The sequence below is a fragment of the Oreochromis niloticus genome, linkage group LG7 (assembly GCF_001858045.2).
Source record: "Oreochromis niloticus isolate F11D_XX linkage group LG7, O_niloticus_UMD_NMBU, whole genome shotgun sequence".
NCBI lineage: Eukaryota > Metazoa > Chordata > Actinopteri > Cichliformes > Cichlidae > Oreochromis > Oreochromis niloticus.
The window spans coordinates 40470007-40487254 of NC_031972.2; the positions used below are offsets into that span (position 1 = coordinate 40470007).

The 17248-nt window shown below is 46.7% G+C and overlaps 1 protein-coding gene across 3 annotated transcripts in view; it reads right to left on the reverse strand.

The window, feature by feature from the left end:
- Positions 1-9264: 9264 nt before the first annotated feature.
- The window catches only part of LOC100701293 (acyl-coenzyme A thioesterase 4), a 37991-nt gene continuing 30007 nt past the window's right edge, over positions 9265-17248 (reverse strand). For all 3 annotated transcript variants that reach the window (XM_019361185.2, XM_025909121.1, XM_019361184.2), the window contains 2 exons: positions 11592-11733; positions 9265-11347 (listed from right to left, as the gene is read on the reverse strand). In XM_019361185.2, coding sequence (XP_019216730.1) covers positions 11217-11347; positions 11592-11733 — 273 coding nt within the window. In that variant the 3' untranslated portion in view covers positions 9265-11216. The remainder of the gene's footprint in view (positions 11348-11591; positions 11734-17248) is intronic.

Here is a 17248-nt window from a genome sequence, read left to right on the forward strand (position 1 = left end):
CATCTGGTGTAAAAGTAACACAGAATTTCAGAAAAGGAACATCATACCAACTATTTCAGGTCCTCAGTTTGTTCTTTCAGCTCTTCATTGTGTCACTGAAGGCCTGAATTTTTTTGGTGTGCCAATACAGCCAGTTGGTTTTATTGACAGACTTTCTGGCTGTGTCTATATATAGTCACACTCTGGGTGCAGAAGGGCTTGTATTGTTACTGAACAGCCAAGAAGTTATTTCTCACTTCTTCTAGATAGTCAGTGTCTGATTTCTCATTTTCTGACTGTTAAAATGCCCTTTCTGCTTTGCTACATTTCTAAAGTGGAAATTATAACAATACAACAGCTGTTTTAGAATTCTGGTGATTCCGTGTTGTGATATCACCAAAAGATGTTATCCCTGTTCTAGTGATATAATGTCATAACAGGAATTCCATGTCTTAATGCTGGTTTTGTAATGAAGGATAAACAATTTCTCCAACACTGGGAACATGTCCTGGGAATACTTGTACTGCCCAGCAGTCTAGTGTCCTGCAGCTTTTCTTTAATGTGATGGAGCAACGCACCTTCTGATTGGTAGATAACCTACTCTACCACCTGAGCCAAAGCTGCCACAAACATATTGTGGCGAGCTCAGACAAGGAGGAGACAGAGGTGTCGTTTGGTCTTGCTTCCCCCGAGTTAGCCAGGGAGCACAGCCGTTTATTAGCATTCAGCAGCAACAACAACAAAAAAACGGCGCTCTCTCACCCCACACAGAAAAAACACACAGACACAGAGAGAGCGTCACATGGTAACCATGGCAACATAACGCTGCCTCCTGAAACAACAGAACACAGCTGTCAAACAAAACCCAAACAGCCCTGACCCGCTACATAGCCCCCACCTAAGGGGTCAGTCGTCCCCGACAACCCCATTATCCAACACAAAGTCCTGCAAATGTCCAGGTGTGTTCTTTCGGCGCACAGGCAGATCTCGACCGGCTGGGGAAGACTCACTCGGATCAGAACATGGGGTGCCACCAGCATCCCCTGCCCCGGCGACTGCTAGAGCGAGCGGTCGGTACGGTGAGAGTCTGTCCTGATGCAACACCACCATGTGTCCCGGGCCCGGCATGCGGATCCGGTACACCACTTCTGTCAGCCGCTCCACGACCTCCGCTGACCCCTGCCAGTGACTGCACAGCTTGGGGGACACTCCTCTCTTATGAACAGGGCAGTACACCCAAACCTTGTTGCCAGGCACGAAAGCTCGAAAGCTAACCCTCGGCACCTGATGTCGTAGGCTCTTTTCTGTCGTACTCCGGCACTGGCCTGGGCCTGGCGGGTGTAGTCATGAACCACCTGCAGCTGCTCCCTCAGCCTCCTGTAGTAGTCCATCTCTGGCCCACCATCAATCTCCGGCTCAGGGGGGGACCCGACCACCAAATCCACGGGCATCCGGAGCTCCTGCCCTAACATCAATGCGGCAGGCATGCACTGGCTGGACTGGCTCGACCAGAGGACCAGGGGCAGATGTCGGTCCCATTCCCGCTGGTGGCGGCTGGTGAGAATGGCGAGCTTGGTGGCCAACGTGCAGTTAAAGCACTCGACCAAGCTGTTGCTCTGCGGGTGGAGCGGTGTGGTTCTTGTCTTCTCCACCCCCAGCCACCGACAGATCTTCCCGAAGACCTTGGATTTGAAGTTACGCCCCTGGTCACTGTGGAGCTCAGCCGGGACCCCAAAACGGGTGAACATCTCCACCAGTTTCTCCGCCGTCGTGGTCGCACTCTGTTCTGGCACCACGTAGGCCTCCGGCCACTTCGTGAAATAGTCCATGGCCACCAACACATATTGGTTCCCTGACTCGGTGACGGGGAAAGGCCCTAGGACGTCCACTCCCACTCGCTCCATCGGGCCCCCACCAAGTACTGCTGCAGGAGGGCAGTGGAGAGCTGAGTTGGGCCCTTCTGTGCCGTGCAGGTGTCACAGCAGTGCACATGAAGTTCCACATCTTGTCGACAACCAGGCCAGTAGAACCGTCCCCTGAGACGACGGAGAGTTTTGGCATTCCCGTAGTGGCCGGCCCCCACCTAGCCGTGGACAAGCTCGAGCACCTGCAACCAGGGCACCAACAGCTGCAGGTCTTTGCCCTGACCGGGGCCCGCCATCTCCGGTATAGGAGGCCGTCGTGGGTCTCCAGATTGTTGTACTGGGAGTGGCAGGCCTTCACTTCGGGCCCCTGTCCTGACACCCCCGTCCAGTCCGGGCGTGGCGCCGCCTCCAGCCAGGCCCCACCTGAACCAACGTCGCGTCAGCCTCCTGCTCCTGCTTCAGCTGCTGCGTGGTCAACAGGAGCCATCCCCCTCTGCTGGCTGTGACCTGAGCAGTAGCCACGCCCAGTGCCACCTGGGCCCGCTGCTCCTTCCGCCAACAGTAGCGGCACTCGACGGCCATGCAGGGCCGGCTGGAGAGGGCATCAGCGTTGCCATGCTGCCGACCTGCCTGATGCTGGGTCTCGAAGTCGTAGCCCTGAAGAACCTCCAGCCAGCGGGCCACCTGACCTTCTGGGTGTTTGAAGTTCAGGAGCCAAGTGAGAGACGCATGGTCAGTGCGCATGAGGAAATGGCAGCCATGTAGGTATGGCCGGAAGTGCCGCACCGCCAATACTACGGCGAGCAGCTCGCGCCGAGTCACGCAGTAGTTCCTCTCAGCTAAAGTATGCCACCACTCATTCTCCGGCCTCATCCTGCTGAAAAAGGACCGCCCCGACTCCTACATTGCTAGCGTCAGTGTCCACAATTAAAGGTCGCCGAGCATTGGGGTAGGCCAGGACTGGAGCTCTGGTGAGGGCCTCCTTCAGCTGTGCGAAAGCTGCAGCGCAGGCATCACCCCAGCCAAACGGCTGGCCCTTATCAGTCAGGCGGTGGAGAGGGCTGGCTATCGTCGTGAACCCCTTGATGAACCGGCGGTAGTAGGAGGCTAGGCCCAGGAATCTCCGCAGTTCTTTGACATTCGAGGGAGTCGGCCAGTCCCGGACCGCAGCCACCTTCACTGGGTCAGTGGCGATGCCTTGAGCGCTGAGCACATGGCCCAGGAATGTGGTCTCTCTCGCCAACAGCCGGCACTTCGCCGCAGCCCAGCTTCTCGGATGGCACCGAAGACCTCGCTCAGGTGGGACAGTATACTGTCAAAGGCGCTTCCGTGCACCAACAGGTCATCCAGGTACACAACACAGCGGCTGCGAGGGATGTTCACGAGCACTCTCTCCATCAGCCTCTCGAACGTCGCTGGCGCATTACAGAGCCCAAATGGCATGACTCTAGAGCTGGGCGATAAAACGATAACGATATGTATTGCGAAATAACTTTTTCTCGATAGAAAAATTAAACTATTGCGATAGACCTCATCTCTCTTGTCCTCTTAAAAAAAAAAAAAAAAGAACAGAAGTCATGCATCAGCCCCAGATCCTTCACTCGGATCCGCAACGGTTTCTTCCCCCGCATGTCAGTCCTCTCCCCCGTCACCGTCATCAGCTGGGTGTCGATGGGTGACCAACTCATCACAAACGGCCCGGACATTCCGGGAAGTACACCAGGTCATATTAGGGAAATGGTAGACCCCATATCCAACAGGGCAGGGCTGGTCCTCAACACCGCAGCTCAGGGGCAGTTGCGCGCCACGTGGCCAGGCTCATCGCACCGGTAGCAGCGGTCAGTCAGTCGACGAGGATGCCTTCGGAGCACCGAGGGCTGCAGCTGGCATATCTCCGCGACCTCCCCGTCGCAGTCTGCAGCTCTGATTTGGGGGTAGTTTGGGGGGGTCACCTGGTTAGGTTGCGAGGCCAGCACCAGCTCGGCCCTTTCAGCCTCAAGGAGCGCCTCACGGAGAGTTCAAGGCATGGCCAGGCGGACGTGTTGGCGCAGAAGCTCTGGAGAAAGTCCACACAGAAAAGCATGCAGGCTAAGCTCCTCACGGGCTGCTGCTGCTGGGAACTTCGGGTAGCCACGACGAGCATACAGCAACACATCTGCTGCAAAAGTGCCCAAGCTCTCCCCCGCCTGACGGCTCCGGTTGGTCAGCTGCTCCCTGCTCTGATCAGTGGAGTGCCGCTGCCCAAATCGCCTCTCAAGTGCCATAGTGAGGGCCTGGAGCTCATGCTGCTCTGCCAGGGCTAGGTCAAGGAGTACCTGCAGTGCATCTCCTTCCAATGCTAGCGCTAGGTGCGTAGCAGCCTCTTTGTCGCTCCAGCCACTATGCACCACTGCCAGCCGGACTTGTGAGAGGCAGGGCTCTAGCGGGGTTAGCCCGTTGTATTTCGGTATCTTAGCTGCCGTTGTAGGCATTACTGCACCCTGTCGGGGGCTCGGCGTATCTGTCAACAGAGGCAGCCCACGAAGCATTGTCCTAGCGTCTGTCGCTGCTCCCCCCGCTCTCCCGGCTGCGGCGGGCTGATGTCGCCGCAGTGCGCTCGCGCTGTCAGGACCCGTCGGGGGACTTACATGCACTATTAGCACTGGTGAACCAATGTCTGTGTCACTATTTCACTTGAGTAAGAACAGTTGCTTGGTTCCTGTATTTTCAGAGACAGATATTGAGACATACTTTGAGCATGTAGCTATTGTGCTACATTGGCCACGCAATGCACTGAGTATAATGTTACAGTTAAAGTTGACAGGTAAGGCTCAGGAGATTTATTCCGCCCTGTCTGTCTGTTAAATAAAAACTCTCTTATGAATTGCTTATCTTACAAATATATGAATTTGTACCAGAACACTACAGGTAGCATTTCAGGGGTCTTAGAAAAACATCTTGCTAAACTTACTGACTTTGCTAGAGAGATGAGAAATTTTTATTTGGTGATATTAAGCGTCCAAGGTGACTAATTTAGCCACAAACCGAGTGTTTTAGTTTTTATTTAAATGGACTAATGGTATCTACTTTGCAGCAGGCTGACACATTAGGACATGAGTATGTCTTGGCTCACAACACGAATGCTGCAGAGTACATCATGAGCCACACAGGAGATCTGGTGATGCACAGTCACACAACTCTGTCATACCATACCAGCTCAAACATCGCCCGGAATAACAAGGTGGGTGTCAGGTGTTGAGGACCTAAGGCACCCTGATAAGAAGTGAGCTACTGGAACAAGACAGCATCGGTGGGCAAGAGACAAAAATAGGACACTGTTGGAATGCCCCAGCCAAAGGGGTTACATGAATAGGATGAGGGACCTATGGTATCTTCGATACCCAGCATCAACATTGACAGCGAAACAACTAGTAGCTCAGTGTTCCAATATTCAGAAGAAGAGGTTGCTCTCACGGCTAGAGATTGATGAGGTACAAAACATATGCTACGGCAAGGGGGAGCCAGGATGATAGGTCAGAGGGGATATATCATCATCCCAACTCAAAATTGGGTATCAAGCTGCAAGTGCGATGCAAGAAGGAACGTTGAATGCAAGAGGAACTGACCCGAAAGGTAGGATCATGGTGAAGCTTGAAACCTGGATCCTCTGTAGCCGGTTACCAAGATTACATGAAGTACCCTCAGAAGATCTATTAGATGATGTGAATGCAGCACTACGGACAATACCTACCGCCACCATTACTGAGACTAACCAGCTGATCTACACCACTGTTGCAGTGATCAGTGAGATGCTTGGCTATAAGTTGAACAGCCACAAGGACCAATACCCTCCATGGAGAAGTAGACCAGAGGCCAAGATCAAGGTAGCATGGAGGGAGGTTAGCCAACTATTGGAGCTGCAGAAAGGTGAAATGAAGAAGGTGCCTAAGAAGTACAGCAAGCTGTCCATACCTGAGGCCTTGGAAACTGCCAAGAAAAGACTCACAGTCTTGGCCAGCCACTTGAAGACATGGACAAGAGAGATAGAAGGCAGGAGAATAAATTAGCTGTTCTCCACGAAACCAACCAAAGTGTACTCTCAGTGGCAGGGAAACAATATGAGAACAGCACCACCAAGGCTGGAGACTGAGCAATACTGGAAGTCCATCTGGGAGAGGGACGCAACCCATAACGGCAATGCTTAATGGCTAGTGGATCTGAGGGCAGACCACAGCAACCTCCCTGAACAGGGTCCAGTAACCATCACGTGGCAGAGATCCAAGAAAGGGTCTCCAGTATGAAGAGCTGGACAGCATCAGGCCCCGACATGGTTCATGCATGGTTCTGAAAAGGCTGACTGCACTCCACAAGCGTCTGGCAGCACAAATGAACCAGCTGCTAGACGATGAGAGACACTTAGAATGGCTAACCAAAAGTCAAAAAGTTCTGATCCCCAAGGACCCCCAGAAGGGACCGGTCCCTTCCAAATACCGACCAATAACCTGCCTCAGTACCACATGGAAGCTCCTGTCAGGCATCGTAGCATCTAAGATGAATAGAAACATGTGTCAAAGAGCCTTCATCAGGAACTCAATGGAAATGTGGCATACAAAACTAGAGGCCACCTTCAGGACCATAGTACAAGTCACCATCAAGTGCGGGATCTGCTCTGTCCCCACTGCTGTTCTGCATAGGTCTGAACCCCCTCAGTGAGATCATCAACAAGACTGGCTATGGATACCGACTACAGAAATGAGCCACTTCCTGTACACAGATGACATCAAGTTGTATGGCAAGAGGGAACGAGACATCGATTCACTGATCCACACCACCAGGATATACAGCAATGACACTGGAATGTTGTTCAGACTGGAGAAGTGTAGTCGAATGATAACAAAGAGAGGGAAGGTTGGATGATAAAAAAGAGAGGGAAGGTAGTCGGAACTCAGGGAATCAAACTACCAGAAGGCAACATTGGAGATATAGAGGACAGCTACAATTACCTGGGGATCCCACAGGCATCCCACTGGGAACCATGAAGAGGTCGCTAGGAAAGGTGCAACCACCAAGTACCTGCAGAGGGTCAGGCAAGTCCTGAGGAATCAGCTTAATGGTTAAAACAAGATCCGGGCTATCACCACCTATGCCCTGACCGTGATCAGGTACCCTGCTGGGATAATAAGCTGGCCAAAGGAGGAGATAGAAGCTACTGACATTGAGACGAGGAAGCTCCTTGCCATGCATGGAGGGTTTCACCCCAAGTCCAGTACCCTGAGGCTGTATGCTATACGGAAGGAAGGAGGCCGGGGACAGGTGAGTGTCAGTATCACAGTCCAGGATTAGACAACAAATGAATACATCAGGACGACAGCAACAACCAACCACATGCTCAGTGAATACCTCAGATAGCAGAAACTCAAGAAAGAGGAGAAACCATCATGGAAGGATAGGGCCCTGCACGGTATGAACCACCGGCAGATAGAGGAAGTGGCTGACATCCAGAAGTCCCACCAGTGGCTGGACAAAGCTGGACTGAAAGACAGAAGCACTAATCATGGCAGCACAGGAGCAAGCTCTGAGCATAAGATCCATAGAGGCTGGGGTCTATCACACCAGGCAAGACCCCAGGTGCAGGCTGTGTAAAGATGCCCCTGACACAATCCAGCAGATAACGGCAGGATGCAAAATGCTAGCAGGCAGGGCATACATGGAACTCCACAACCAACTGGCAGCATAGCATACAGAAACATCTGTGCTGAGTATGTACCAGAAGTCCCGAGCTCAAAATGGCAGACGCCCCCTAGGGTGGTAGAGAATGACCAAGCTAAGATCCTGTGGGACTTCCAGATGTTTCTTCCACCATACTACTTCCACCACTTTCTAAATGGTTGTGGCTAACCAACCAGACATATCTGTGGTAGAAAAGCAAAAGAACATGGCTGTAGTGATAGACGTAGCGATACTGAACAACAGAAACATCAGGAAGAAGGAACACAAGAAGCTCGAGAAGTACCAAGGGCTCAGACAAAAGCTCGAGAAGATGCTGAGGGTGAAGGCGACAGTGGTCCCAGTGGTAATCAGAGCATAGGTGAAATGACTCCCAAGCTAGGTGAGTGGCTTCAGAAGATCCCAGGAAAAACATTCGAGATCTCTGTTAAGAAGAGTGCAGTCCTAGGAACAGCTAAGATACTGCACAGGACCCCTAAGCTCCCAGGCCTCTGGTAGAGGACCTGAGCTTAAAGGATAGACTGCCCGCAGGGGTGAGAGGGAAATTTTTTTTATGGGCCTTTGGTATTTTACTTTGAACAATGCTGTTTTTATTTTAATTTTTGGTCTTGGTGTTGTAACACAGTAGCACCTCCCTTAAATAACCAGATTTGACAGAAATACAGATATTAGCGTTGAAAGATACTCTTAGTACTCCTAAGTACTGATTTAACTTCTTTACCCAAGTAAAAGTGAAAAAACACTGGCTGTGTGTGTCAAAGTAAAAAGTAGTTTTTTGTGGGACGCTTCTACCAGCTATTTTTGTACAAAGCTAACTGAACCTTGCGCTCTATTAATGTAATAATAAAATAGTATTAATACATGAGATTACAAACTTTTCTTCAGTTTAAATTTTAATTCTAATAAATGCACTTAGCTTGAATCAGGTAAGTAGAATATGAGCAAAGAAAAATAAGGATTTTTTTTTTTTTAAAGCTCTATTTTATGTTGCCTATATTGTAAAGGGTGACTATGCCTTGAAACAGAAAACGAGTACAGACACAGGTTAAAATGGGATACAGAAGGTGGCGGAACTGTAAAATCAGTTGTAGTGGCTCAGTGTGGGGAATAGAATCACAATTCCTCCTGTAGGCTCAGTAGATTTTATTAGTGTAGAGGCTGTGATCAGCTGATTGGCTACTAAGTTTCACTGCTCTTTGTGGATTTACACAACTGAGCAAGATGTAAGCAGGCATTTTATGAGTTGTTCTGTTCCATCCTCTACACGGACAGTACACTGTTTATGCTGTCTTTATACCACACAGTATGAAGGTGGAATTCAGTGAACTAATCTAAGCATCATCAGCTTGACTTCAAATTCATCTTTTTATTGAATTTAGCATAAATCTGACCATGATCACCAAATCCACTGTGCAGCAGTCCCACACAATGCTTTATATTAAATATGTCACATTACTGCAAGCTAACCTGTTTATCTTGCACTAAACTGCAGCGTATTTTCTTGCAACTTTTAAATAACAGTGTACCTCAGTTTGTTTTGCAGCATGTTTTACAATATTAAAAAATATGATGTCACATGTACAGCCGAATATGTGAGTTAAAAACATGATGCCATGGTACTGGGTCTGCGACCCACCAGTTATCGATTATTGTTATTCATGTGTTTTGGTTCCACTTCTTATATATTTAGTCCTTGGATTTTGGTTTCTGGGGGTTTTTTGCCTTTCTCATCTTCCTCATCGTGTCATGTCTTGTCTGCTTGTTCCCTCTGTCTCCCCTGTCAGCCAGGTATATGTTCAGTGTCTAGTCTGTCTTTTTGTGACTGTTGTGTGCTTCCTGTTTTATTTTGATAGTCCTTGTCCTGTGTGCAGTGTGTCAGGTTTTCCTTCCCCTTGTGTCGTTAGCTCTGATTTCTCCCAGCTGTATTTCCCTCCTGTCTCCCATTCCCTGATTGCTCCAGTGTTTATTTAAGCCCTGTGTTTTCCTTGCTCTGTGATGTGTTACCGCCTCATGTCTGTAGGTCTCTCTGTGTTCCACGTTTCTAGTTTCCTTGAGTTTTAGTCCAAGTTTCCCAGTGTTCTTTTACTAGTTTTCAAGTTGAGGATTTTAGTTTGGTTTTTTTGTGGTTATATTTTGGACATTTTCCCCAGCAATAAAGCTGCTGCCTTAAGTTCATCTTTTTGTCTGAGTCCTGCATTTGGGTCTACCTCCTGCCTGCCACAGCCTCACATGACACATGAGGACTTGCTTTAATTCTCCAGTTTATGAAATCCCACTGAGCAGTCCTTACCTTTAAAACTAACCTCTCTTCTTCCTCTACTTTCCTTTCTTTCTTATCTTTCTCCATCTCTAAATAAAGTTAGCTCTCTTTCTTTTCTCTACCTGTTAAAAACAGCAGCTGTATCTTTAGCTAGCAGATGCAGTGCAACAAATTGCACGCAGTTTGCATGATAGAAACACCACATTTGAAAATACCTGCTACTTAAAAAACATTACTTTTTTATGCTTCTCTCACTTCTCTTTTGTAGTGCTATCTAGATGCTGAAGTACAGCAACCGCAAATGGTAAACATCTCCACTCATTCTGGTGTTGTGCCAAAACATAAAACAAAAAAAGACACCAGCCTACTTTGACCCTTAACTATGGCACACTGTTTCACTTCTTTCTCTTTTTTTGCTACATCCTCTGGTGATTAATACATGAATAGGATTGTCTTTCATGTGTTACTGTTTAGACTGAAATTGGTTGGATGTTTGAAGCCTCGAAGGGACATGGAAACAAAAAAAACTTTTACACTCCACATTGATTCATTCGTATTTTAATTCTCTCTGTAGATATTGACAGTTAAACATGTCACACGCTGATCATGCCTTTTAATTCAGCTGGGTTTTTTTTTATTAATAATGTAAAAATTTTAATACACTTTCTAAAAACTAAAGATGTAGGTCTGTGTTTCTAAATTTGATGCTGGACATTAAACTTAAACATCTAAAACACATGCAGCAATAATATTAATCCATTTAACACTGATGCGGAATAGTTATTTATAGTTTTGATACTTTATGCACAATTTTCCAATAATAAAGTTTTATGTGTGTTGATGTGTTTTCAGTATTTTATTGCTTCTTTTCCTAAAGGAATGGTTTAAAAAAATTCCTTCACCACTTGCCATTTTCAGTTAACAGTAACTAATGTTTGGTAATATAATAGATATTTATTTAATTATAGTAGTAAAGACATTTTACAGTTCTTCAGTCAGGAAGGAGTACAGATGGGCAGCACAAATGGTATGGTTTAACCTGATCCAATTTATCCTGTTAAATGGGTATAGTGCAAGAAGATGGGTTTTTTGTGAGTATTTGGTTGGGAAACAATTGTCTCTGCTTGTCTTTCTGTAAAAGTGGTTTCTGATTGAATGACCACATTAAGTGGCAGAAAGCTTCCTACTGCAAAAGCCATTACACCTGTTGGCTATTTCTATTAAAAAGATAACAATTTTTCATTAGTAATCCAACATAATCCAAAGGCCATAATCAATATCTTTATAGCAATGCATTGCATAGTGATTGCCAGAGAGAGCTTCCATTGTCGCCTCACCTAACTATGTCTTAGACAAATATTTTCACCTTGGATTCACTTTGGAACTCACTCATGTTGTCATTTTGATTACAGGTGAGAAAATAAGGTAGGGTTTCTGTCACCATACAGATTCTCCCGGAGAAAAAACAGGATCTTTTTCCAGGCATCCTCCTGAGCTCGAGAATGTTCCACTGTTTGTCCACCCCACAGACACATCACTGCAAAAACAAAACAGACATCAGGACTCGCCACAAAACCGCTGTTCCCAAAACGGGTACCAAAAGAAATTCACTGATAATTTGCATGTGTAGTCCAGTTTTTTTCAGAATCATTTTCTTGCCACAAAATTACTTGAACATCAACTACATATAACAATCAGTTATCAAACCTGCCAAAATGTGGACTGGTCCTCAAAGAACAACTGAGATAGTCTACAACCTTTCAGTGTGAACGTGGACTTGCCTTTTTCAGGCATTCCAGCTGGCCTGAAATTGCTAGATCTGGTATGTGGTGTGTAAGGAGGCTCGATCAGGTGACCTGCGTTTGGGTACGACAGGACAGTGAGCAGATGACTGTTCCCCGCTTGTGCCATCATTTCCTTAATCTGGAAAATATTAATTAAAAATGTTCTTTTTATTTTTGAAATAGTTTCATTGTGTATTTTTTATCTGAAATGCTTTAATTGTCGCATAACTTCCTCTTTATGGAGACAAACGTGAAAATATTTTATTTCAAATAAAATATGCTCATTCTTACTAGCTGGAGAATCAAAAGAAAATTATGGAAATGATAATCTAATGATCTTCAGTAATTCAGTAACTCATTATCTCAAATTGGTTCAGAATCAGAATACTTTATTAATCCTTAAGGAAATTATGTACACTCAGTCTTAAACTGGCCACCCAGGTCAGTGTCCTGGGGGACTCTTGGAGCTGCCCCAGGGTCCCCTGAGGCATCAGCTGTCCTGGGAGGCCCTTGCGGCAGACCCTTGGGTGGTTTCTAATATGATGCAGGGTTATCGTTCATAGTTCCTGTGTTGGCCATCAATGATGGTGTCATCAACTTTTTCAATGGTGACAGTTCCTCAGAACAGGAAATTTCAGGCATTGGAAAGCTCCACTTTTCTGACAAGGAAGGCTGTCAGGGAGATGCCAATCACCAGGCTGGGTCCTACTCATTATTTCCTCATTCACAAGAAGGACTGGAATCTCAGATCACTTTTGGACCTAAGGGGGAACAGCAACTGGTTTGGCACAATTAGCCTGGAGGAGATGCAAACTGTTAGGTGACTCAGGAGAGAAAAGTGGTGTTCTACTCACACGGTGTACATTGGAGGTAGGGTGCTGCTGACTACAACTGAGGATATAGCTGGGCAGTGGAAAGAATACTCCTTAATCCCACTGGCATACCTTCTGTAAAAGAAGCAGACTTTGGGGATGAGGGGGATGACTTGCCCATCACTAGAAAGATGATTGAGTTAGTAAAACAACTCCAACTCCTGGCATGGACCAGGTTCACCCTGACTTGCTAAAGGCTCTGGATGTTGTAGGACTGTCTTGGTTTACATCTCTGCAACATCGCTTGGAAATCTGGGGCAGTGCCTAGAACACCTAGGCCTGCACCTCAACTGGAGGTTGACAGATTACCCCATTCTGTGGTTACTACTCTGTTAGAAGTCCATAATCCATCAACAAGGGCAGAATTCTGCAGAATGTTCCAAGCAATACAGGTAGATTTTCACTTTATCACTCCTTAACAATGATGACTTGTTGTCCCTCCATGGGATTTGATGTGAGGCTGACTGACTTAGGGTTCTTTACCCCAATCTTGCATTCCAGATTACTGTATTTTTCGTAACATAAAGCACACCGAATTATAAGGCGCACTGTCAATGAACAGGTCTGTTTTCATACATAAGGCGCACCAGATTATAAGACGCACTAAGCATAACAAAACAATCAGACAAAACTTTACTCAACTCATTCTTCTTGCTTCCTCCACTTCTGTACCATTGATTCACTAATGTTAAATTCTCTCCCCACTGCTCTATTCCCATGTTGCTGCAGTATATTAATGACTAACCTTGTATTGTGGATAGATTATCTCACTTGTTCTCCTGATTGAAGTTTGGTCCTTTTACAGCAGGGGTGTCCAAAGTCCATTTTTAATTGGCCCTCAAGTAATTTTATAAATAGAATAGAATATGGCCCGCACTTCAACTTTTGCTTGAGTGTATTGCACTTCTTAGTTTTAACACCAGGGGGAGTTACTGTTGATCAAGGCAGTTGGTCTACCAAAAAGGACAATCACAGAAGAAATTTACCCCAAGTTACTAAACATGGCAGAACCAAAGAAGCAAAAGGTAGAAAGTGAGTGCAGAAAATTTCAGACACGGTGGGAGAGTGAATATTTCTTCAAAGAATTCAAGGGGACATGTGTCTGTTTGATCTGCACTGAAACTGTGGCAGTTATGAAAGAGTATAATGTACGACGTCATTATGAAACCAAACATCAGGCCTATGCATCCTACACTGGTGCTGAGCGAGAGCAGAAATTAAAGCAAATGGTAGCTGTCAGCAACAGTATTTTTTCGTGCTCAAATTGTCCAGGAAAAGGCTCCAATCCGGTTGTTCAGTCTGACGTCATGGCCGTGTCTGGGCCTAAACTCCGCTGCAGGTCCATATATCAAACGATCACTGTGGCATTACTGAGAGTTGAAAAACTGTCTAAAGTCTTTCATCTTTAATAAAATGATCAGTGTTCTGCTCTACCAGGTGTAACAATTAAGTTTAACATCCAGGCATCCATGAAAATGGAATTTATGACATTTAACGGCGTGAGAAGTTAGCAGGAAGTTAGCTCGCTAGCTTCTATCTAAATACAATATAGCATGTCCTGACTGCGGGGTTTTGGAAAAAATTCAAACGTACAGCTCTGCTATAACTTCCAACATAAATGAAGACAGAAAACTAAACAGCAGTGACGTTTGTAGGGTTACTGAAGTTTGGCTAGCTGGTATATAATGATGTGCTACGTGACCGCTAGCGACACAGCTATGTTAGCATAACATAAACAAGCTAACTTTTTTTCCACTCGATAAAAGTTAACGTGAGTGTTCTCGGTGGTCAGGAACAAATGTAATCGCATGGCAGGATGCTGTAAAAGGACTAAACTTCAGCCAGGAGAACAAGTGAGATAATGCATCCACAATACGAGGTTAGTCATTCATATACTGCTGCATGGGCTGTGCTGTAGTTACATCGTAAGGTTTTAAAAACTGAGCTTAAATAAATGATTAGCAGTAATAAAAGCCGAGGGAGGTCAACAGTGATCACTGACTGTTTTAGGAGCTTTTTGAGATTAAATAGAAGAAAATACAAAACATTAAACATGTTAACAACACAAAAGCCATATTAAACGCAGACTACTTTAGGCCCGGAAGTAGGATTCGTCACGTCATGACTGAACAACCGGATAGCCAGCTCTGAGGTCGCCCAACTCATCGCAAGACATGGCAAGCCTTTTTCAGATGGAGACCTCGTAAAACACGGCCTCGTTAAAGTCACCGAAATAATGTGCCCGAAAAAAGTGCAGGACTTCAACAACGTCAGCATGTCCAGAAATCCAGTTGTGCGACGCATTGAAGACTCGCCAGCCAACATTAAACTGCAACTGTCTGATAAAGCTGTGCTTTTGATTTTTACTCCATCGCATGCGATGAGAGCACCGATGCCACAGACACCGCACAGCTGCTAATTTTTTTTGCGGGGAGTGGACGAGAGCACGAGTGCTTTAGGTGAGTAAAAATATATTCCACAGTACCCGTGTGTTAATAAGCATGCATGTGCAGGTACACATGCTTCAAATATCAATAATGCGCATCAATTCTGTCACTACCCTGCTTTTGCGCACCACTTTCTTATATGCGTTTTTCTTGTTAACACACAGAGTACACACCGCTGTGCACAGCGCACGCACACGCAAAGTCAGCTGATGAGATGAGAGATGAGATGAGATAGCCTTTATTTGTCAGTTGCAGGTCTTTTGCCCGCAACCGAGATGACAGACCTTGCCGACCATACATACATTACACAACATCACATTGGGGAGACAGGTCAGGCTAGGTAGCGAGGAAAAAAACAACGAAATGTGTAACACAAAAGGATAATACAGGAATGCACAGATATCAACACACCATAGCACAATAAAACACAGACGAGCAACATGGGAAAGAGTTCCAGTGTGTACATATGATCTGGGACCGCTGCAATCTTACGACTGCGCCTCCAGCTGACCCGATGTCCACATCAGAGGGGAGGTAAGCGTTGGAGGTGGCGTTGGATCCGGGGTAGGGAGGGTGATGCGTCGGTGAGTGCTTATCAGTATCAGTATATGTATGTGTGTGCGTGTTCAGAGTTCAGCTGAGACAGTGTCCTTCGCCCTGCCAGGCTAAGTAAACAGTCTTCCAGCCAACCCAGGTGGCCTTGCATGGGATGGGAAGGAACAGTCTCAACATAGTCGTTATCAGGGATTGTTTTGATCGGCTCCAGCCTTGAGCCCGCAGCTGGCGCCGGAGGGGTAGCCACATTATGATAGCAATTGTCTTCCAACCAACTCATGAGAATTTCGAGCTGTTTCTTTTAGCACTCCGACACTGGTCCCTCCATCATCCGTTGGATAGCTGCGAGTTTTTCCATGATGTTATTTACCTTCGAATCCGAGATCTTGTCACTCTTTTGCTCACAGAGCAGATTCTGAGACCTCGCGACCGCAGCCAACTGATCCGTGATGTATTCCAACTTCCGCCCATAGTTGTTGATTTTAGCGGATTCTTCCCTGATGTGTCCCAATATCCGCTCAGAGATGTTATTCTGAGTATTCACTGCAGCCGCAATTGCCTCCAAGCTCTTGACCATGTCCCTGTCTGTGAGCCCTTTCTCAAAACCCGCACCTCGTCCCGTCAATTCAATCTCAGCGGGCAGCTTTGTGGCGGTTTGGACAGCCGGTTCCGCTTTCTTAATTCTCTGATAAGCCAGGGCCAGGCCAGCTCCGATCAGCAAGAACCCTGTTATCATGGTTCCGAATAGGTAGATATCTTCAGCGTCCTCGATCGACAGTCCCGCCAGGCACACGATCCTCCATGTCTGCCACCCGTCCATCGTGTATCCGGCAGGGAAGGTCCCTCCAGGGCACTCGGGCTCTCCCGAGCCCAGACTTCTCGTGGAGAAGAGGGTGTCAATAGCATTCAGAGACCAGTTGATCAAATCCATAGTTCTCTTTAGGTTTTTAGATACAGACTGTGAGAGAGTGTTCCAGGGAGTGAAAGACAAAAAACACAAGACTAGACAAGGACATAAGCAGGGAAGCAGGGAAGATAAGGGAGAGGAGAAAAAGTGCGTCCGCCTCCTCCGAGAGCCAAAGAGCAGAGCTCTGATCTCATCTGATGCAGATTTGCTCCTTGATCAAGTGACATTTGTCCGGATTTTTGGCATGAGTGGCGTACGATCAGCACCGCAGCTGGATGGCCCGATTTACATACCCAGCGCAGCTGATACTCACCAGAATAATTCACTAAATAACAGGAGTGCATATGTTACACCGCTGAAATGATGGGCCAACTCATCTCCCGTGCAACATATTTATTTTTACAGAAAAACTGTAAAAACAGAAAAATGTCTGATTTATCAGTTCTTTCGGTGCGCGGGCCGTACGCTGCCTCTTCACCGCTGACACTTCTTCTAGTGTAGTGTCAGCTACCGATGCGTACAGGACTGAGCGCCCTCTGCTGGTGGAACTTGTACAACAGTAAAACTGACATTGCAGTGGCCTTAACTAAAAGAAAGTGTCTCTGAGCATAAAATAAAATGGGGAGGTACTATTTTCATGTCTCTACCTTTAACATAGTGCCACACTCTCCCCCACAAAATTAAATGTCTCCTGACATTTCTGTCTGCATCATCTATTGAACTATCGCTTTAACACACTCCTACAGCCCATGGTCTCCAGAAGCCATTACAGTCAATCACCTGAGCCGTAGTCACTGAACAGTTCCTCTGAACCAAAGTCGGCTGACCTAAAGTGTCATAGCTCAGTACAGTTGGTTGCTGTCTTTGTCTTTG